Genomic DNA, 23,767 nt, shown 5'->3' with positions numbered 1-23,767 from the left:
GTTTGTGAGAGCTTATTATGCACAAATTGTCTGCTGTTTTCTCCATTACAAAAATGCCTAGATTTAAAAAATACTGCATGCCTGTAAAAAAAAAAACTTGGATGTCCATGAAAATTGCTATAAGTGCAAATACAGGGTTAATTACTTTTCTGTCTGTGTTGTTTTTTGTTTACTATCTGAATTTCTTTGAAAAATTATTCTAGTTTCTGCTCTCTGGTTGCTGAGGATTGAAAGTTATGCTCAGCTGTCTGATGACTGGCAAAGGATAGGAAAGAAGAAGCAGCAGCAGCAGCAGCCAATGTCTCGATTTCCTACCACGGAGCAGTGTTGCAGAAGTCTGCCTATGTCAGAAATTCAGTTGACCTCCAAAAACCGAATAAATTAAGACATCAACATCACTTATGCCCTATAATACTCAAGCCCTGGTCATCAATATACATTAAAAAAACTCTATTTTGATTTTACTCCCTGGGGATCATCCAGCAGTCCCTGGTATTCAGTGGTTGCAACCAATCAGGCATTGTGCCTTTATAGCAGGTAAAAAACGTATCTAAGGCCAGCTTGAGGAGGTCATCGGTCATTTGGCCCTGTGGCTGAGGGTGGGGGAGGGGAGACAGTAGCCAGCATTGGGTGACTAGAGATGTTAGGATAATGCTGGCCAGTGCATTGTTGGGGAATAGAGGTCCATTGTGGAATCTCTCCCCTAGCTCATGCTCCACCATCTGGCCTGAACTTGACTTAATTTCTTTCACAGAATTTGCAATGGTATTTGAGCAGAGAACACTTAGCTCATGTACCACCTGACAGCTTGGGTGCTATTATATTGCCACATTGCAGGTCCATGACCAGAACAGACATCGGCTTTTCGCGCACTAAATGTTTAATGCGCCTCCATGGGTGCCAAGAAAGTTCAAGGCTAAGGTTTCTTCTACCTATTTAAGGCTAAGGTTTCTTCTACCTATTTAAGGCTAAGGTTTCTTCTACCTATTTAAAAAAAAGTCATTCATTTTTATAGCATCTGTATAGGTAACAGGGCATCACAATGCATTTCACAGCTGTAGAAAATGTGACAACTTGCGCACAGCAAGCTTCCACAAAGAGCAAAGTGATGCCTAGCTTATTTTAGCAATGTTGTATGAGAGTAACTTTCCTGGTGTTATTCAAAATAATGCCAAAGGATCTTTGTCTCTTTGAAAGATTTAAAGGGAACCTTTGTTTAATTTCTCTTCTGAAAGAGGACCCCTTCAACAGAGCAGTGCTTCAGTCTGGGTTTTTTGTTTGAGTCACTGGATTGAGAGAAGCATTTGTATATCACCTTTTATTTCTTGAGAATATCTTGACCTGTGAAGTACTTTTGAAGTACAATCATGTTTCTGCAGGCACACATAAGAATTAATTTGTGTGGAGCCAGCTCCCAAAATTTGAAAATAAATCATGGGATAATCTGTTTGCTGCTTTACCATAACAATATATTGCAAATGCTAAAAATCTGAGAAGAAAATGGAGAATGCTGGAATATTCAGCAGGTTGGGCAGCATCTGTGGAGAGAGAAACAAAGCTCTAATGTGGAGAAAAAAACAAACTGCAGGAGGAACTTGGTGGTCAGGCAGCATCTGTGGAGGGAAATGGACAGTTGACATTTTGGGTCATGACCCTTCACCTGAACTGAAAGAGTAGAGGGGAGATAGCCAATATAAAGAGGTGTGAGGGAAAGCGGTAGGACAAGAGTTGGCAAGCGATAGGTGGATCCAGGTGAGGAGGGATGATTGGCAGACAGAGGAGAGAAGGGTGGAAATAGCGGCACTGGCTTGGGAGGTGATATGTGGGGGCAACAATGGGCTGTAGCTGATGGAATCTGATAGGTAAGGAAGCTGAAGCATGGAACCAAATAAGGGAGCTGTAGGGGAAGTGGACCCAGTGGGGGGAGTGTGCGGGTGATAGGCAGATGGAGTTGGTGGAGGAGGGAGAAAGTCTGGGTGACGGGGGATTGAGGGGAGGGGTTTGGATGTGCGTAGGAGGAACTGGGTAGACCAGACGGAGAGAGAAAGGGATTGTTGGTGGGGGGGGGGGGGGGAGGGGGAGAGCCAGTTTACCTGAAATTGGAGAATTCAATGTTCATTCCATCGGGTTGAGGATGACCAAGCTCTAATGTGGCTGGAGTTTCCACAGGGAACTGAAACCCATATACCTCCAGCATCTTTGATTTCTGCATAACTGACCTCCCATTCTGCTGACTCACATTGAATCCCAGTGGCAGTTCCAGATTGTACTGAGTTGAGAAGCTGGATGCAATTCATTTGAATAGGATTGCTGACCTTTATGAAAAAGATAAGACAGCGTTAATTTATTTGTTTTATTTTTCTTAGTTTTTTTCTTTGTTTTTATATTTCTCTTGCTAAATAGCTTATAGGAGTTGTATTTTAACTTATTTTTACTTATTTAAATCCATTATAACTGTTTTGTAATGTCACTGAATACAAGACACATTTAAAACAGCTGAAAATGCCTTTGATAGCAATGATGTATAAAGCCCATCAGTTTGGTTCCAGGAGCAGGATATCAGGTTCTGGTGCACCTAAGGTCTGGTCCCCACTTGCAGCCCCTTCCAACTTGTGGAAGGGCAGGGAAAGTGGAGGCCTCTATTACAATGGATCCCACTAGTACTGCTACAGGTAAGAGATGCTGTGGGATTAGAGTGGAACTAGAGTGCGGACACCAGGTTTGATTGAACACAATCTAACCCAACACCTGGACTGGTGACGAATGAATGTCATTAATCTGAAATGTTAAATCTGCTTCTCTCCACAGATGCAGCCTGAATAGCTGTATAACTTTTATTTTTGATGCTTTGAATGAATGTTAACTAGGGCATGGCAGAACACCTCTCCTTTGAACAAATAACATCTGAATAGACCAACAGTATAATACTTCTCTCGATAGCATCACTCACTCTTAGCTAAATTACATCTTTAGGGTGAGGCATGTACTCTCAGACTTCGGAATTGAAGGCGCTATTGCTCTTTTTTGTATGACGTGAAAAGCTGCACAGTCAGATGTCCACTCTGTCAATACAGTCAATACCTTTCTGAGATACCATGTGGGAAAAATGAGATGCCTCCTGCATTAGATTCTTAACAGCCAGGGTGAATTGATATACACCTTAGTTTGGTACTTGTTGCTACATTTACTCTTTGGATTATCTTGCATCTTCCATTCTTGAAGCAGTTGACCACATCATCCATGGCCTTTTGGAATCTGTTGAGGACTATCCACTGTTTATCAGGAAGTAAAAGCCAGGGACCTTTACTGTGGGATCAGTTATATTTATTCCATGCATTGGATATGCTCCACAACTCTTTCCATCTAGGTAGTGAGTTTATACACACAGCATGGAAGTTGGTTACTGTTTTCCTGAATAGCTAGCGTGAAGTTCCAGTCTCCAACATTAGCAGATGTTTCCCTTGCGCCATGTCTGAATGCAGTGTTAATTATGCATCCTGACCATGAATAATACTCTCCATAGTTCCAGAATGATGACATTAAACATGTTTTCTTGTACTTGCAGTGATTAATAATAATTGTTTTTGTTTTCTTCATCAGCCTTCTTTGTACGCCTTGTACTGGTCTGTGTCCAAAGATTTGCTCCGTGAATGTAAAGACTATAGAATCTGTGACAGCTGCTCAAGACCTGCGAGGCTGCACCATCATCAAAGGCAGCTTGATCATCAATATCCGTGGAGGAAGTAAGTACAGGAAACCTGTACATTGTCAACTAAAGATGTTAAAAACAAACTGCTGAAGGAACTCAGTAGTACAAGCAGCATATATGGAGACGCAGGAATGGTCGACATTCAGGTGCAGGGTCTTGACCTGAATCACCACCCATCCCTTTGCCTGCGCAGATGCTGCTTGACCCACTGAGTTCCATCAGCAGTTTGTTTGTTGCTCCACGTTCCAGCATTTGCAGTCTGTTGGCTCCACATCTCAGGATGATGTTGCATTTCTGTTATGCACCTGCCTCACTCTGAGAGAACTTACAAACCAATTTCTGAAGAACATATTTTCTGTGCTTATTAAATTATGGCTGAAAATTTGTGCATAATATTAGCAGCATATTTGGCCTGTACGTTATCCCACAGGAAGAAGAAAAATATAAGAAACTAACTCTTTTCCACAGCAAAAGTCTCCCCTTTAAAGTCAGTATTAGCCTTTCATAAAAGTACTGGCTGACTAGTCACCACTTACTTTAGTTACGTCCTGCTGATGATATCTGTGCTGTAAATCTTTTCCCACTGACTACCTAGATTAATTTTAATGCCAACTAAAGTTTCAATAGGTGATTGGTGAAGTTCCAATGCATTAAGTGAAGAAGCTTAATACTTCTCTTGGAGCTTTTCCCACGATGAAATTATTAAGGCAGCTATTCATAAGAGAGAAATAGAAATGGACCATTCAGCCCCTCATCTATTCCACTATTTAATACAATTGCAACCCCATATTCTTTGAAATCCATAGTAAACAATAATGATAATATTGCTTCTGAATGTTTCAATTATTCCCAGCATAGAGTTACAGAATTTTTGTATAATAAATACTCCTTTTTAACTGAAGGCATTGAAAAAGCAGACAAGACCATTGGAACCAGGACTTAAATGTTGCATCCTCCTAAAGGTGACATCCTCCTAGGAATTATTGGTTGAAGCTTTGGGGTTTTTGGGGTGAAGATTCAGCATTATGCCTTGACTGGGCTGTGACATCTGAATGAAGGATCACAGTACCCTGCTGTTAAGAGAAGAGCTGAGCAGGTGTGGCTTAGAGACTGCCAAGAGTTAGGACAGAGCTGCACAGTGAAGGGGAAGCAACAGGAGAAGGAAATAAGAGAGTGCTGAGAAAAGCAGAATGGGTATGTCTCATGCCTGCCATTATATATTTAAAAAAAAGAATGAAAGGTTGTGTTAGGGTGACATAAATTGCTATGGGAGCTACAGACAGCTTTAAAATAGATGATACCTTAAGATGTTTAAAGGATAATTGTAGTATTTAAAGGGTAGTTAAGGTTGTTAAAGGATAATTCAGGTTGCTTAAAGGGTATAAGCTTTAGAGAAATCTGTAACAATATAAAATGAAAGCCTTATCAGTTATGAGAAGATGAAATGAGAGTGGAAGTCCTTGCACTGTTGTGTCAGGGTTATTGTCTGTGATAACTTCAAGGTATAACAAGTTTCCCTTACTTAATAAATAAATATTTTTGTCATACGTTGGCATCTTATCATATTTTAACAACCTTAAATTGTATTTAATCATTTAATTTGAAGACATCATGAGGAAACAAGTATTAAATAAGTAAAATAAATTAAAGTTAAAATGGGAGAGTAATAGAGAGAAAGATTGCAGTAAAAAATTTACAGAGAATGTCAATTGACAGTGCAGCTGGGCTGGCAAATGGTAAATTAACCCAAAGATTTTTCATCAATGTCAATGAGTATTTCAGATTAGTTGAAAAATTGTACATCATCTAATAACAACTAAATCAACAGAGAGGAATCTAGAGAAAGGACAGAGGGAGATGAGTAAACTATGCAAATGTTGTTAAGCACCTTTAAATGCTAATGAGTTTGTAGAACAGATAGCCAGCACCCTAAATACATGTTGAGGTTATATGGTCATAGAGTCATATACAGCATGGAAATGGGGCCTTTGGTCCAACTGGTCCAAGATGACCAAGATTCCCATCTAAGCTAGTCCTATTTGCCTGCATTTGGTCCATATCCCTCTAAGCCTTTATTATGTATTAGTTGGACTTCTTAGTCAACTGACCAATAAACTCAAAATTAGCGAAAGTACAGCAAATCTCAGATTCCGTAAAGAGGGACCCATTAAGAATATAAAATGCTATAAAGCAGTTAAATGCTTCAAATAAACCAGGAGAGGAAAACCAGATAATTTCATTTAAAACTGGTGGTAAGAATTTGTTTACAAAAAGTGGTGAATGTTTGGAATAACCAGACAATGAGATTGGCAAAAGCAAAATGACTTTGGGACATTACAGACATACTTGGGTGCTCTATTGTGTGAGCTCAGGGACCAGAAAGATAACATTTCAGCAAGAGTATGGTTGTTTCTCATCCTTTGGTTTTTAAGCAAAGAAGTGTTGACAGAACCCTTAATTTTGAAACACTTCTGTTTTACTATGACAAGTAAAGGATTTACAGTCTGAAAGCACCCCCTGATGTCTGAATGTGAATTAGCAGCCAGTTTGTACAAAGCACTTTCAGAGAACTCAAAACTCGTTCCACACTTTGTATACAGGTTCTTCTATATATCCATCCAATTCCCACCTAGTTTATTTTGAAGCAATGTTCTTCATTTGTTTTTCTATCCTGTTTAATATTTTTTATCCCTTAATGAGGTCTCACTTCATCCTCCACCTCTTTTGAACTCGTGCTATCCTTCCAGTTGTAGATTATCCCCCTTTATTCATATTGAGGTGATCAAGATTGAATACCAAAGTCCAAGTGAAGTTTGAGGTGATGCAGGGACAAATCTGAGTGATAGTTAAACTATTTTGGCATTTTTGAAAAAAAAAGTTGGGTTTTGCCCACTTTCCACCCCTTATTTTCTGATCTGACCTGCTACCTTGGCTTAGAGCTGCTCTGTTTAAGAGGTGCGGGAGAGCAGCATGTCCACTATATATTCTCTAGCGATAGCATCTGTATCCGGCTTCTACAAACTGTTTAGATTGGGAATTGCTGTTTATAATAGCCTTAAGTGTGAACCACATCCTGTCTCTACATGGAGCATGCTGACCTTAGATCACCTGTTTTTGATTAAAAATAAATATTACCTTGATTACCAGTAAGTAGCTGAGCCAAGCAGACTAAGTCCAGGCAATGGTCTCCATGGAGTTAACTGATCATCATAGACTAGCGGTAGGGCTAGACATCAAGTAAGTAAGAACATAAAAAAAATAGAAGCAGGAGTAGGCCATTCAGCCCCTTGTGCTTACTCTGCCATTCAGTAAGATCATGGCTGTTCTGTTTGTCTGGGTGATGCTTTCCTGCACTAGCCCCATATCTCTTGCTTTCCTTACTATCCAAAAAATTATCACCATCTGCCTTGAATATACCAATCAACTGAGCCTCCATTGCCCTCTTGGGTAAAGAAACCTAAAGATTCACTACCTTCGAGGTGAACAAATTTCACCTCCTCTCTATCCTGAATGGGTGACCCCTTATTATGAGGTTGTGACTCCTGATTCTAGACACCCCATCCAGGGGAAACATACCTGCTTTTACACTGTCAAATTCCATGAGTTTCATGAGATCGCTTCTTACTTTTCTAAACTGTAGCGAGTAGAAGTTCAGTCTGCTTAATTTCTTTTTATAGGATTAGCCACCTATCCCAGAAATTAAACTACTGAATCTTCGTAGCAGTCCTATTGCAAGTATATTTTTCCCTAGGTAAACTTACCAGACCTGTACACAGTATTCCAAGTCTAACCTGACCAGGACCTTTATAATTGCAGTAGCACTCAACTTATTACACTCAACTTAACTTGCAGTAAAGGCCAATACACTGCTTGCCTCCCTAATTGTTTGCTGTATCTCCCTGTTAACAAGGACCTCCCAGGTCTCTCTGGCCACCAACACCTTTGTCTCTCACCATTTTAAAAAATTACTCCTCTTTTCTATCTTTTCCATTCACAGTCAATTACCTCATACTTTTCTTCACTGTATTCTATTTGCCTTGTCCTCATCATTTACTGAATGTGTCTCTATCATCCTAAAACTTTTATGCTGCATCCTCACATCTCACACAGCAGCCCAGCTTTGTAGTATCAACAAACCTCGGTATTTTACACCGGGTCCCCTCATCTAAATCCTAGCACCAATTTCTGTGGCACCAAACTAGTCACAGCCTCCCAACCCAAAAACAACCCATTTTTTGCTGCTCTTTGCTCTTGTCCGTTAACTAATCTTTAATCTATGTCAGATATTACCCCATTCCTTGTGACCTAATTCTGCTTAACCACCTTGTTGAGGATCTCACCCACTGGTTTCCTCTTATCTGTTCTTCTTGTTCGACCCTCAGAAGACCGATCTGTCAAATATGATATCCTTCTCATAAATCCACATCATCATTGCTGGGTAAAGAAACCAGAGGCCAGTGATGTACATGTGCTCGACACATTCCCTGTTGATGTTGTGTAATACTTGAGAGATATTGTGACTACTTCGGTTAGTGAAAGAGTCAAGGCAGTGGACATAGAGTTAAAATGATTGGCAATAGAACCATAGTGGCATGAAGAAAATCTTTTTCACAACATATTTTCATGATTGCGAATTCACTGCCTGAAAGGGTAGAAGGAACAGATTTAAATGTTGGATTCAGAAAGGAAGGAGTAAAAAGTTAGAGTTGTAAGGGAAGAGCTGTGAATGAAAGCGTAATGGGTCAAATGACCTTCCTCCATGATTCTATAATTCACCCAATCATGGCCTTTGTTCCACGAACTCTCACGTGCATGTCTTGCCCACAGTGTCTCATCCATCACCACACAGTCATTCAGTGCTTCCACCATAACCATACCCTTTCTGCTTGGTGCTCTGCCTCCTTATATGCTCCAGCCACATGCCTTAACTCAGGGATTGCTGGATCAAAGCTATCTCATTTGGTAGTTTTGGTCATTTTTCCAGTTGCGATCCACTAAAAAATCTGCAGCCTGGAATGTAGTAATAAATCTGCAAGATTAAATTTCTCTTCCTCATTTTCTATCTTTCACCTCACTCTCTTTGCACTTGTTCATATCCATTTCTCTAGTCCAGCTCCCACCAAAATTCTCTCTCCTGTCTTCACCCCAGCACAATAGACTCCACACCGTTACTACTTCTAAGGCTTTGTTCTTTCTGCCTGTAGAGCATCTCATTGTACATATTCTTTGTACTATTGTCTGCCATCAGGAGGAGATAGTTTCAGCATGAAGAGTGGGAAGTTTATGCATCACTGCTGTGTAATGTTTCTTTTGAAGCCTGCGAGTTCTATGCCACTTCCAGTTTCTTTTGTACGTGTGGTGGCAGGACTGTATTTTCTTGCTTTCTTTTTCAGCCAATATTGCAGCAGAGTTGGAAGCAAACCTAGGTCTAATTGAAGTAATCACTGGCTACCTGAAGATCCGCAGCTCCTATGCTTTGGTGTCACTATCTTTTTTCCGCAGCCTGCATTTGATCCAAGGTGAAACTCTGGAACCTGGGTAAGTCGTGGAAATAGTGGTACCATATTTATATGTGCCCATGAACATTGCATATGTATACATGATGTTTTAATTGATTCCCTCTTGTTGCTGTTCAGTTCCTTAATTTTGTGGATTCTGTTGCAATGTTTACCATTTCTTTCTAAACTTTATTGTAGTCATTCGATATGTAAAGATTTTCAAAATATGTTGGAGGAAGACAAAAGGCAGGAAACTATTATCCAGTTAGTTTAACATCTGTTGTTGGCAAGATGCTACAGTTAGTAATCAAAGAAGAAATAGCTAATCATTTAGGAAAGCTTAACATAATCAAAGCAAGTCAACATGGCTTTATGAAAGGTGAATCATGTATGACAAATTTGCTTGAGTTCTTTGAGGATCTCACAAGTAGCTTCGATGGAGAGGAATCTGTAGAGTGGTATATTTAGATTTGAAAAGGGCAATTGACAAGATGTCATACAAGAGCCTGGTTCACAAATTAAGAGCTTGTGGTATTGGAGGAAGTATGCTGGAATGGATTGAAAACTGGTTATCATATAGAAAACGGAGAGTTGGAATAAATGGGTCTTTTGCAGGGTGGAAGGATATAACTAATGGTGTACCCCAGGGATTAGTTCTTGACCCTCAATTATTTACTAACTATATATTAATAGTTCTAATTCTATGTTCTAATGACCTGGAGGAGGCAGCAGAATGCAAAGTATCTAAATTTGCCAATGACACAAAAATAGGTGGAAGGGTAAACTGTGATGAGGATATTGTGACCCTACAACAGCATGTAGTTTGAATGAACTGGTGAAAATTTAACGAATTGAGTTTAATGTGGGAATGTGTGAGCTTGTGCATTTCAGTGAGAGGAATCAAAGCGTGGATTATTATCTAAATGGGGAGACTGCTAATGAGTGAAGTTTGGAGGGATCAAGGTGTTCTTGTGCATGAATCACAAAAAAATTAGCAGGAAAGTGCAGAAAGTAGTTAAGAAGATAAACGATATGTTGGCTTTCACTGCAAAGGTGTTGGAGTTTAGAAATAGGAAAGTCTTGTTGCAACTGTGCAGGGTGTTGCTGAGACCATACTTGGAGTACTGTGCACAGTTTTGGCCCCTTTAACTAAGAAAGGATATAGTAACCTTGCAGGCAGTCCAAAGGAGATTCACCAGGCTAATTCCTGGGATGAGAGGATTGTTCAATCAAGAGAGACTAATCAGATTGGGTTTGTTTTCTTTAGAAATTACAAGATTGAGTGTGATCTTATTGAAACATTTATGATCCTAAGGGGGCATGATTAAGTAATGAAGGGACATAGTTACAAGATAAGGATTTGGCTATTTAAAACTGAGGTGCATAGAAATTTCTTCTCTGAGGGTGATGAATCTCTAGAATTATTTACCCCAGAGAATTGTGGAGGCTTGATCATTAGAAGTATTTAAAGTTGAAGTAGATAAATTTTTGGAAGATCGAGGAATTGAGGGCTATGGGGAACTGGCACAGAAGAGAAATTGAGGCTGGGGGGGTAAGTCAGACATAAGGAGCAGGCTCGATGGACCAGGTGGGCTACTCCTGGTCCTGTTTGCTCGTGTACTTTTATGTATATTAACAGCAGTACAGGTAGTCCTTGTACTACCTGTGTTTGAATCAGAGCTGAAACAAAAGGAATAGAATATACATGGATTCTTGGTTCACTAAATTATTCAGCTAATTAATTCATCCATTATGCTATAAAGAAGATACATTAAGGAAAGAGCATGGATCAGCACGTGAAATTACGATGTTGTGGCCATTACAGAGACTTGGCTGTTACAAGGGCAGGATTGGCTGCTTGATGTTTCTGGGGTTTAGACATTTCAAAAGGTATCGGAAGGGAAGTAAAGGGGGGGGGGGTGACGACATTGCAAATCAGGGATGGTATCAGAGCTGCAGAAAGGGAGGACATCGTGGAGGGATCGTCTACTGAGTCAGTGTGGGTGGAAGTCAGAAACAGGATGGAAGCAATCACTCTGTTGAGAGTATTCTATAGGCCCCTCAATAGCCACCAGGACACTGAGGATCAAATAAGTAGGCAGATTTTGGAAAGGTGCAAAAATAACAAGGTTGTCATCATGGGTGACCTCAAATTCCCTAATATTGATTGGCACCTCCTCAGTGCAAAAGGTTTAGATGGGGCAGAAATTGTGAGGTGTGTTCAGGAAGGATTCCTGACACAGTATGTGGGCAGGCCAACTAGAGAAGAAGCCATACTGGATCTAGTACTAGGCAATGAATCTGATCAGGTGACAGACCTCTCGGTGGGTGAGCATTTCGGAGATAGTGACTACAATTCCCTGACCTTTAGCATAGCCATGGACAAGGATAGAAGGAGATTATATGGGAAAGTTGTTAATTGGAGGAGGACTAATTACAATGGTATTAGGCAGGAACTAATACCATTGGAAATGGTTCTCAGAAATGCACAGCAGAACTGTGGAGGTTGTTTAGGGACCACTTGCATGGGGCTCTGGATAGGTTTGTCCCACTGAGACAGGGAAAGGATGGTAGGGTGAAGGAACGATGGTTGACAAGAGGTGGAACATTTAGTCAGGAGGAAGAAGGAAGCATACTTAAGGTTTTGGAAGCAAAAGTCAGACGTGGCTCTAGAGAATTGTAAGGTAGCCAGGAAGGAGCTTAAGAAGGGACTTAGAAGAGCTAGAAGGGGACATGAGAAGGCCTTGGCGAGTAGGATTAAGGAAAACCCCAAGGTGTTCTACATGTCTGTGAAGAACAGGAGAATGACTAAAGTGAGGGTAGGACCACTCAAGGATAAAGGGGGAAATGTGCCTGGAGGCAGAGGAGGTAGGGGAGGTGCTTAATAAATACTTTGCTTCAGTGTTCACCAGGGAGAAGGACTTTGACGAATGTTAGATCAGCACAGAACAGGCTGATGTGCTGGAGCATGTTGACTTTGAGGTAGCGTTGGAGCTTCTGAAAAACATTAGGATAGGTAAGTCCCCAGGGTCGAACAGGATATATCCCAGGTTACTACTGGAAGCAAGGGAAGAGATTGCTGGGGCGTTGACGATGATCTTTGCATTCTCCCTGGCCATAGGAGTGGTACCAGTGGATTGGAGGATGGCAAATGTTGTTCCGTTGTTCAAGAAAGGTAATAGAGATAATCCTGGGAATTATAGACCAGTGAGTCTTACATCAGTGGCGGCCAAACTATTGGAGAGGATTCTTAGGGACAGGATTTACAAGCATTTGGAGAAGCATCATCTTATTAGGGATAGTCAGCATGGCTTTGTGAGGGGCAGGTTATGCCTCATGAGCCTAATTGAGTTTTTCGAGGAGATGATGAAACAAATTGTTGAAGATAGAGCATTGGATGTGGTGTATGTGGACTTTAGTAAGGCATTTGACAAGGTTCCCCATAGCAGGCTCATTCAGAAAGTTATGAGGCATGGGATTCATGGAAACTTGGCCATGTGGATTTGGAATTGGCTTGCCCGCAGAAGGTGGTGGTAGATGGAGCATATTCTGCTTGGAGGGTGGTGACCAGTGGTGTTCTGCAGGGATCTGTTCTGTGATCCCTGCTATTCGTGATTTTTATAAATGACTTGGATGAGGAAGTGGAGGGATGGGTTAGTAAGTTTGCAAATGAGACAAAGGTTGGAGGTGTTGTGGATAATGTAGAAGGTTGTTGTAGGTTACAATGGGAATAGACAGGATGCAGAGTTGGGCAGACAAGTGGCAGATGGAGTTCAATCTGGAAAAGTGTGAAGTGATACACTTTGGAAGATCGAACTTGAAGGCAGAGTACAAGATTAATGGCAGGATTCTTAACAATGTGGAGGAGCAGAGGGATCTTGGGGTTCGAGTCCATAGATCCCTCAAAGTTACCGTGAAAGTTGATAGGGTGATTAAGAAGACATATGGTGTGCTGGCCTTCATTGGACGGGAGAGATCTGGAGGGTTATGGACTGGGTGCAGGTAAATGGGACTAGCGGAATAATGTTTCAGCACAGACTAGAAGGGCCGAATGGCCTGTTTTCTGTGCTGTAATGTTCTATGGTTCTATTAGTAGTGGGATTGAGTTCAAGAGCCGCGAGGTAACGTTGCAGCTCTATAAAACTCTGGTTAGACCACACTTAGAGTATTTGTTCAGTTCTGGTCGCCTCATTATAGGAAGTATATGGAAGCTTTAGAGAGGGTGCAGAGGAGATTTACCAGGATGCTGCCTGGATTGGAGAACATGTTATATGAAGAAAGGTTGAGTGAGCTAGGGCTTTTCTCTTTAGAGTGATGGAGGATCAGAGGCGACTTGATAGAAGTGTATAAGATTATGAGGGGCATAGATGAAATGGACAGGCAGCACCTTTTCCTAGGGCAGCAATGGCCAACACCAGAGGACATCCGTTTAAGGTGAGAGGAGGAAAGTTTTGGGGAGATGTCGGGGTAAGTTTTTCACACAGAGAGTGGTGGGTGCTTGGAATGCACTGCCAAGGTGGTGGTAGAGGCTGATACAATAGAGACATTTAAAAGACTCCTAGATAGGCACATAGATGTTAAAAAAAAATGGAGAATTATGGGCTGTGTAGGAAGGAAGGATTAGACTGATCATGGAGTAGGTTTATGTAGGTTGGCATAACATCGTGTGCCAAAGGTCCCGTACTGTGCTGTACCGTTCTATGAAACCTGTTTCTCCCTGGCTGAAATTGACTAGTGCAAGAGCAGTTTACCCTCTCTTAATTTATAATTATATCCTGAAGTGTTTCAGTGAAATGTAAGTGAACCAAAAAGTATATGAATCTAGCAAAAAGGGATATTTCGAGGGGTGATCCAAAGTTTGGTCCTGAAGATGGATTTTCATTTACAGAGGGCCATGAGTGAGATAGGGAAGTGGAGAGTCAATGGTTTGGGGAGGGGATTTCTAAATATATTCACAGAAAATAAGGATAAAATCAAAGACATTCCTGGTTGCATGACACAGCAACATATCAGGTGCTCCTTTGTTCAATAAGGCATTAAGGAAAAATGTGTTTACTTTTGTCTCGTCTGACTTTAAATTAATTAAGAATTTATATTTTCTTTCCATATCTTTTCTGCCTTTATATTCCTTCACCCAGGAATTATTCCTTCTACGTATTGGACAATCAGAACTTGCAGCAACTGTGGGATTGGGAAAAGCACAACCTGACTATTGCCCAGGGCAAAATGTTCTTCCACTACAACCCCAAGCTATGCCTGTCCGAAATATACAAGATGGAGGTGGCTACAGGGACCAAAGGGCGACAGCAAAAAATGGATATTGCTCAAAAAACTAATGGAGACCAGGCATCATGTGAGATTTTAAAGTCATAATATATCTTTGTAGGAGTATTTGTTTAATAATCACGCTCTAAATAATGAACTGTTTGTTTGTTTTCTATTGTTGACTGAGTGCAAGTATTACCCTTTTGATAATAACACTGCTGCTTATTCTTTCTAATGTTAACTAATCAGTATTGGTGATTCCCCTCTATTGAATCTGCTTGTTAGATCCTCAAAGATCTCCAAGAATTAAGATGTGTAGATGCATATGTACAATTCAACTCTTTGAGCCATATAGCACAGAAATAATCCCTTAGGCTCGTCAAGTCTGTGCTGACCATCAAGTGCCTGCCATACTCATCCTATTTACCAGCACTTGATCAATAACCTACTATGCCTTGGCAATTCAAGTGCTTGTCTAAATGCTGCTTAAATGTTGTGAGACTATCTGATTTTTACAGCTTTCTCAGGCTGTGAGTTCCAGACTTCAACTAGCTCTGGGTGAAAAAATTCTTCCTTAGAACCCCTCTGAACCTCTTACTACTCATGTTAAACCAATGTCTCTGGTCTTGGACATCTTTCCATGGGAACACTTCTTACTATGTACTCTATCTATGGCTCTCATAATTATGTATACCTCTATCATCTAATACCTCCTCTTTAAACCTAACGTTCTCTAGAATTTCACCATCCCAGCTGAAATCTCCAAAAACAATCTCTTGCTCCTTAGTGAATACAGGTGTAAAGTGTTCATTTAAGACCTGCAATATAAGTCATTTAAAAAATGTTCTCCCCAAACCTCAGTTATCCTTGCTCGCTGTGTTCCATTGATTCCAAGAATAACAGTCACACAACCAGCATATATACAGTGCCTTAAATGTAGCAAAATCTACTGACTTGATGGGCTGCCAGCACTCTTTGATGTTTGTCTGTGTCCCATGTAATGTGTAACTGGTAAGACCAGCAGACCATATTTCCTTACAACATAGAAGGAGGCCATTCAGCCCACAGTCATCCTATTTCTCAGTCCATCCTATTTCCCCGTAACCTATTCTCTCACACAAGCCCCCTCCTGGCTGATTTTTTGGCTATCCACCTACACTGGGGGTATTCTTTTTTTTACAGTAGTCAGTTTAACCTAACATGCAGCATATCTTTGTTGGGGAATTTGCAGGTGGTGGGTACCCATGTGCCTGCTGCCCTTGTCCTTGTTGGTAGAGATAGTGGGTTTGAAGGTGCTGTCCAAGTAACTGCTGTGTGTTTTATAGATGGCACACACTGTACTGTGTGATAGTGTGGAAAGAATGAATAGGATTGTTGATGGGGTGCCATTGAAGCAGACTGCTTTGTCCTAGATAGTGTTGAGCTTCATAGCAGTTGTTGGTGCTGCAATTATTCAGGCAAGTGGAGAGAGTATTCCATTGCACTTTTGACTTGTGCCTTGTAAGTGGTGGAAAGCACAAGAAGGGTTCAGGGGGTGAGTCTGTCCCTACAGAACACTGGTCACTGCCCTGCTCTTGTAGCCATGGCTGGTCCGGTTGAGTTTCTGGTCAAAGGTTTCCTCCAGGACATTGATGATGGGAGATATGGCAATGATAATTCTCTTGAAAGTCAAATCTAGATAGAAAGATTCTCTCTTATTGGAGATGATCTTTGTCTGGCACTGCACAAATGTTACTTGCCATTTGTAAACCATGCCTGAATGTTGTCCAGGTCTTGCTGTTCGTAAGCAAAGATTGTTTGATTTGCTGAATGGAATTAATCATTGTGCAGTCATTAGTGAACTGCACAACTCCTAACCTTTTGATGAATGGATTGTCTTTGATGAAGCAAATGAAGATAGTTGAGCCTAGGACACTGCCTGAGGAACTTGTGCAGTGATGTCCTGGGGCTAGGATGATTGATCTCCAACAACCACAGCCATCTTCCTTTGTGCAAGGCATGACTCCATTTACTGAAGTGTTTTCCATTTGATGGCAATTGATTCCAATTTTACCAGGGTACCTTGATGCCACTCTCTATCAATTCTGCCTTCATGTTAAGGACAGTCAGACTCACCTCGCATCTGGAATTCAGGTCTTTGTCCATGTTTAGACCAAGGCTAGTGATGAGGTGTGGAGTGGAGCAGCCCTGGCAAAACCTAAACTGGGCATTGTTAAGTGGGTTTTTTGGTGAGTAAAGGCTGCTAATGGTACAATCAACAACAGCTTCCTTTGCTTTGCTGATAATTGAAAATGGACTGATTGGGCAGTAATAAGCCAAACTGGATTTATCCTTCTTGTGAACGCTCACACCTGGATTATTCTTCACATTATCGGGTGGACACTAATGTTGTAACTATATTGAACATCTTGGCCAGATGCACAGGTTTCTACTTCTGCAGCTTGGATGTTGTCTGGTCTCAAAGCCTTTGCTGAATCCACACAGAGTGAATCAAATTGGCTAGAGACGCGCTTCTGTGAGAGTGAGGATCTCAGGAGAAAGCTGAATTGAATCATCTCTTTGGCACTTCTGCTGGATATAGTTGCAAATACTTCAGCCTTTTTAGCACTCATGTGCTAGACCATGCCAGCGTTGAGGATGGGGATGTACTTGGAGCCTCTTCCTCCCATTAGCTGTTTAATTGTCCACCATAATTCATGACAAGACGTGGTAGACTGTAGAGCTTCAATCTCAACAGTTGGTTGCGAAGTTGCTTAGCTCTGTCTGTTATATCCTCTTATTGCTGTTTGGCATGCATGTAGTCCTGTGTTGCTGCTTTATAAGGTTGACACCTCAAAATGTTTAAAAAACATGCATGGTGCTGCTCTCAGCATGCCCTTCTGTACGCTTCATTGAACCAGGGCTAATTCTCTGGCTTGATAGTGATGGTAGAGTGAGGGACATGAGGTTACAGATTGTGGTGGTGTACACAGCACTTCATGGGTGCCTAGTTTTGTACTGCCACATGTGTTTGGAGTCTATCCCATTTAGCACTTACGTAATATCACACAACACGATGGAGGATGACCTCAGTGTGAAGATGAGACTTTGTGTTCACAGGACTCTGCAGTGGCTACTTATTCCAATGCTGTCACAGATATGTGTATCTGCTGCAGACAGATTTGTGAGAACAAGATCAAATAGGTTTATCCCTATTGTTGGTTCACTCACTACTTGTGGCATCCCAGTCTTGGAGTTATGTTCTTTAGGCCTTGGACAACTCAGTCTGTGGTGGTGCCACTCAACTATGGAATGTGATAGACATTGAAGTCCTCCCCATTCAGAGTACGTTCTGTGCCCTTGTTATTTTCAGTGTCTCTTCCAAGTGTTAAACAACTTGGGGAAGCTCTAATTCCTCAGCTAAGGATGGATGATAGTAAGGAACATGTTTCCTTGCCATGATGCCCCTTGCATTCAGGAGTCGATACTGGGAACTCAAAGGGAGACTCCCTCCTGCCTGTATATCACTGCGTCACCTTTGTTGGTAGGTCTATCCTGTCAATGGGACTAGCCATGCCCAGGGATTGTGATGAAAGAATCTGGAACATTATCTCGATGGAATGATTCGGTGAGTATAACTGTGTCAGGCTGTTGTTTAACTAGTCTGTGGAGGAGCTTATGCAATGTAGACGCCCAGTTCCTATGTGTACTAGTTGAACCTCAATAAAGACCTTCTTGGCAAATGTACCTTCTAGAAGAGTTGACAGTGTTAACCCCAACTTACCTGCCTCAAGGACAGCATGTGATGGCTCTGAGACTTTGGCTGTACATGAAGGATCTGGCAGAAAGAGCCTTCTCAGCACTAGCAAAGTAAGGAATAAAGAAAGAAAAACAGAAACCACAGTCAAAGGCTGGTTAAAGGGAAAGAGATCAGAGGCCCAACCTTAAGACACAAGCAATAGGAAAAGTTCCAGGAAAAGAATGGATAGTTAGTAACTTGTGGCAAGTGAAAATTGATACTTGCTGCCTGATAGGTGGACCCAATGACTGGCCAGGAAGTCTCTGTAACAGGTTAATGTGGACAAGTGACTTTCAGTGCAAGGAAACAAGTTCTCTCATAAAGTTTTATATATCCTGCACTGAAATATTAATTGGGGTAAATTTCAGAAGTTAGATTTGTTGAAGTCTTTGACTGCCCTGCTTCTGAGTCATAGCAAACCAGATAAATATCCCAGTAAATCCTGTTACTGCTTATTATGATGGTAGCAAATTGTACATTGACATCCAGATTTGGGAGCTAAGTTGCAGTATGGTGAATGTTAGTCATCTTTCCTGAAAGAGTTTTGGAAGGGCAGTCTTTGACAATATATTCCATTACTTGACTTAACTCTGTAATTGATTCGGTTAATGTAATGTATGTAAATAAACACAGCTGCAAATCAGCAGCATAATCACTGTTGTGGGGGAATGGAGCAGCCTTTCTGGGTGCAGTATGTTTCCATAAACAGTAATATGTGACCAGGTAATCTGTTTTAGTGATGATGTTTACACTCATTGATTGCCATTATTTTAATCTTCATGGCACAAGTCAAATTCTTCTTCTAATAACCCCCATAATAGACATAACTAATACACGGATATGTCTAACATGTTGTTTGGTAAGGCTCCTGGATTGCGGGCTCATTTGTAGTAAACACTGGTATTCAGAGGTTCCATATTCCAGGTAGTTCTCTGTCTGAGCTTTGCTGGTGTGTGTTTTTGCTCAGCTGATCTGTAACTTACATTTTCTCCCTTGGGTGTCGGTTGCCAAGTGATTAGATACAAATAATATTTACACTGATGTTTGTTAATTTCTTGATCTCTCCTCTCTTGTTATGTACGTCAATGTATTTTTTAAAGCACTATTGTTCATTCTTTTTTACATCAATTTTCAGACCCCAACCCTCACTCTTTGAGTTACGTGCACTGAAGTCTCTTGCCTCTTATCCAAGTGGCCATTCATATTTGGAAACTTTTTAGTTAGGTTGGAAGTTGCATCATGCTCAGCAACAATTTCCAAATAGTTTGAAAAATAAAGAGTTAATGGGAATTTTCTTTCCCTGTCCATGCTTAGGTGAAACCCAGCTCTTGAAGTTTGTTTACAATAAAACTACAACTGATAAGATTGTGTTGAAGTGGGAGTCCTTTTGGCCACCAGACTTCAGAGACCTCTTGGGTTTCATGGTATTCTTCAAGGAGGCGTAAGTATCATTTTGAGCTATCTGTACACAGAATACATGCTGTTTAAAATGAGTAGATACAATGTACTTAGGTATACAGTTTTCATTTATTTGTGTGTTTTATCTCTGTATATGTGTGCTTTGAGCATTCTTTGTGATTCTGTAATCAGCAACGTTCAAGGAGGAGGGGAAATTGTTCCTTGCAGAGCATGTTGCCAGTAATCACAGCTCTTGCTCTAAAGGTGCGGCTTGCAATTAAAACCAGCCCTATTCTTTACTCACTTTTAATTTTCCTTTGACACAAGATGTGAGGATTTAGATAACAAGAGAAGGAATGGATGGAAAAAGATCATTTGAAATGGGCTCAGTGACCTTTACCCTATTGCAAAAAAGTATCATATATATGTTATTCTCTGTTCATTTTGCATATGTATGTGGGTGCAAACAGTTCACAACAGAATTGTGCATCTTTTTACTGTGTGCTGTGGTTTAGTTTATGAAAATAATTGATGATAGAAGTAACCATTTGTGCATGCAGTACAATAAACAAGACTGCACAGTGGCTGCAGTTTGCACTGCTTAGAGGGTGCATGCAGCAGCTCACCAAGACTGTCTGAAACCTGTAACGTAGACAAGGACAGCAAGTGCACGAGAACACCATCAACTTATAAGACCTGTCCAAACATTAACACAACAAATAAAGCTGATAAAAGCCTAAAAAAAGCAAAAATGTCCTTTGACAGTTTCACAAGATTCCTGTAATAAACATTACTGAGGCTTTAATCACCAGTAACTGAACAGATACCATACAAGATTAACCACATGAATGTTTAGATATTACAACAGAGGCCAGCTATTCACGTGGCTGATTGCTGAACTCAGAATCTCCTGTAAGGCATATTAATAGTGTGAAAGAATGTGCTTCTCTTGTCAACAGAAGTGGAGCTCCAACAGCACTGAAGAAGCCCAACAGTCTCCAGAATCAAGTAGCCCCATTGATAGGCAGCTTCTCCATCCCCTCTATGTTTGGTTTACCAGATCTGCAGTGTGTACTTCCCAGTGGACACACTGATACTACTTAGTGCTGGTTGTTAGTTTTTTTCTAAGAAGGATAAGGAGAGTTGGTGTATGAGCATACCAGTAAATTGCACAATGTTAAACATAAAACCTTTTCAAAGATACTGGGTCAAAATTCTGGAACTTCCCATCTAACGGCAGTGCCCTCAACACATTGATTGTGGTGGTTAAAGAAGGCAGCACACTATCACCTTCTCAGGGATAATTAGTGATGGCAGATAAATGTCAACTTCCCAGTGATGTTTGTAACTTGAGGAGGATGACAGGCTGGTTATACAGGTCAGCAGTGGGTGATGCACAGAATGTCCTGTCAGCAGCAGGTTGATGGGTTTGTCTTTATGTTTGTGGTTTTCCTGAAATAGCCCTTATCAGAACGTGACTGAATTTGAAGGGCAAGATGCCTGTGGAACAAACAGTTGGAAGGTGGTAGATGTGGAGCCTCCGGGGCGATCAGATGGGAGAACGATTACTCCAGGGACGCTGCTTCTTGGCCTCAAACCCTGGACACAGTATGCAATCTTTGTCAAGACCCTACTCACGATAAGCGATGAGAGACACAATCATGGAGCCAAAAGTGAAATCGTCTACATTCGCACCACAGCAGGCAGTATGTTTTAAAACTTTATATAACTAATTTACATAATTGTCCATCAGTTTTACTTGCATGCACGTGCCATTAGCTTTTTACTGTTATAAATTTCTGTGTCCACTTTCATAGTGGAAACTGGCTATGTAAACTTTTACAAGATACTTGCACTCCCCCTTCCAGGGTGGCACAGTGGCAATACAGCTTAGGACTTTCTAATTCCCCTGGTTGCTCTGGAGAGAAAATCCTCTGCTCAAGCAACTTTGCTTTCTGAATTGCTGTACATTTTGCCATTTGATGATAAGTAATATAAAATTATGAGTTAAGTGAAAAGTCAGAATGTTTGACTTTAAAATAGACTCAATTATATTTATGTGCCTCCTCACACTAATTCTCCTCTGGACAAAATATGTTCTTGATGTCTGTACTGTAGCTGTAATGGATCAGCTTGTAATTATTTCAAAAGGTAGATTTTTTTTTCTTCTTTTCAATTTGAGCACTTGGTTTGGGATGACCCACCAATGTGCCTGTTCATTTCAAACTACCCACCACCTGCCCCGTCTGCAGCAGAGTCTGTGGATCCTCCTAAGACCCTTCCGCCACTCTAGAACTGCAGTGGGACCAAGTTATACTTAACCCCGATGAACCTCCTAAGGAAGAATGGATATCCCCACAAATAACAACAACTCTCCAATACCTTGCATTTGGGATCTTTGTGTGGGTGTTACTGGTACCCATCGGCACTTATTGCCCAAATTGATTTGAATGGCTTGCTCAACCTTTTCAAATTATGGTTAAGAGCTTTCATGCTTTTGAGTCACAAATAACCGCACTTGGTAAGGACTGCATATTCACATTGCTAAAGAACGTTAGAGAACCAGATGGGTTCTACAATAGTAGGGTACTTCGTGGCCACCATTTCTGATATTAGTTTTATTCAAAGTTTATTCTATTAACTCCATTTAAATATCCATCATTACCAAATGGGATTTGAACTCGCATCTTCAAGTGCTGTGAGTCAGACATACTGGAGTCCAAAATAAAAACAGAATATAATGGAAATACTCAACAGGTCAGGCCACATCTGCTAATGTTTCAGGTTGAAGACCCTTCATCAGTACAGATTTACTGAGTATATCCAGTATTATTTTGTTTTTATTTTAGATTTACAACTGCAGGTTTTTGTTTGCTTTTTACTTATCTAGTGGAGCCCAATTTTGTTGCCCTTTCACCACTTGCATCTGTTGACCATTCAGGTTTGCTGAAGAGGGGAGCAGCTTTTGACAGCAAGCGTTTTTTCTTGTCCTAAAATCTGAGCCCTCTCCAATTAACACAAAACATCATCGGTGTGTCAGTGTATGTTAGATGCAAACTTACCAGCATTCTATCCCAACATTGTTTGTTTTGCTCAGACTTTGGTACTGAAAAAGAACACAAACTGCAGTTTGTGATCTAAAGGTAAGTCTCCAAGCCCTTGAAGTCCAGTCCACGTAGCCAGTATGGTTATGTTGGTTTCTAATTATACATGCTTATTTCACAAGGTCTCAGCACTTAAATTTCATACTTGCTATTTTACTCGTTGAATTTCCTGGATTATATTGTTTGGCTAAAGCTGTCCTTGACGGTCATTGATGTATAAATCAGAAGAATTAGACTCCTATGTGAGGCAGATGGGGAAGGCCAGAAGGTCTTGTCTTCCCCATCGCTGTTGGTATATTCATCAACTTGCTTGGATTCTGAATTGGCCCTGTTTCTTCCAGTTCCTTCAGTGCCACTGGATCCAATATCTGTGTCCAACTCCTCTTCCCAGATCATCTTGAAGTGGAAGCCCCCAACAGATCCTAATGGTAACATCACCCACTACCTGGTGTTCTGGCAGCAACAGCCAGAGGACAGTGAGCTGTACGAGTTTGATTACTGCCAGAAGGGTAAGTGGCATCCTAAGTAGGTCAGGGTGTACTCTGGTGGATCCATTCCTGGTCTTGGCTACTATACCAATGATATAGCTACCAATTTGCTCCCTTTCCTACCTGTGCTCAAAGCATCCTTTTTTTGGTTAGCTACTTTTGCAGAAGTATGCTCAAAAACTTGTACTCTCATCTAATAAAATATGAACTTATTCAGTCACGACAAAACAATGGGTTATTATGTCAGGTTTTATGTCAGCTAGCACACTCAGACCTGCATAAGAAGGTTGTGGGTGTGAACCCCATTGCAGAGACTGCCTGTAAAACAAAAATCTGGCATTTCATTGCAGTACTGAGGTTATGCTGCATTGTCAGTGGTTCAGTCTTCTCTATTAGATGGCCATAAAAATTTAATGGCGATATTTGATTTCGAGCAAGGAAGTTCTCTCTGTTGACCAGGCCAGTATTTATTCCTCAACCAACAGCTAAACCAGGATATTGTCAGTTATTTCATTGCTATGAAAGAC

General features: G+C 40.9%; 1 protein-coding gene across 3 annotated transcripts in view; it reads left to right on the top strand.

The window, feature by feature from the left end:
* The window catches only part of LOC127582757 (insulin receptor-like), a 202,367-nt gene that overhangs the window by 148,699 nt on the left and 29,901 nt on the right, over positions 1-23,767 (top strand). For all 3 annotated transcript variants that reach the window (XM_052038330.1, XM_052038328.1, XM_052038329.1), the window contains exons 4-9: positions 3,601-3,743; positions 9,103-9,247; positions 14,346-14,560; positions 19,565-19,691; positions 21,110-21,354; positions 23,094-23,261. In XM_052038330.1, coding sequence (XP_051894290.1) covers positions 3,601-3,743; positions 9,103-9,247; positions 14,346-14,560; positions 19,565-19,691; positions 21,110-21,354; positions 23,094-23,261 — 1,043 coding nt within the window. The remainder of the gene's footprint in view (positions 1-3,600; positions 3,744-9,102; positions 9,248-14,345; positions 14,561-19,564; positions 19,692-21,109; positions 21,355-23,093; positions 23,262-23,767) is intronic.

The sequence above is a fragment of the Pristis pectinata genome, chromosome 24 (assembly GCF_009764475.1).
Source record: "Pristis pectinata isolate sPriPec2 chromosome 24, sPriPec2.1.pri, whole genome shotgun sequence".
Taxonomy (NCBI): domain Eukaryota; kingdom Metazoa; phylum Chordata; class Chondrichthyes; order Rhinopristiformes; family Pristidae; genus Pristis; species Pristis pectinata.
This window is presented reverse-complemented; position numbering and strand designations above follow the sequence as displayed.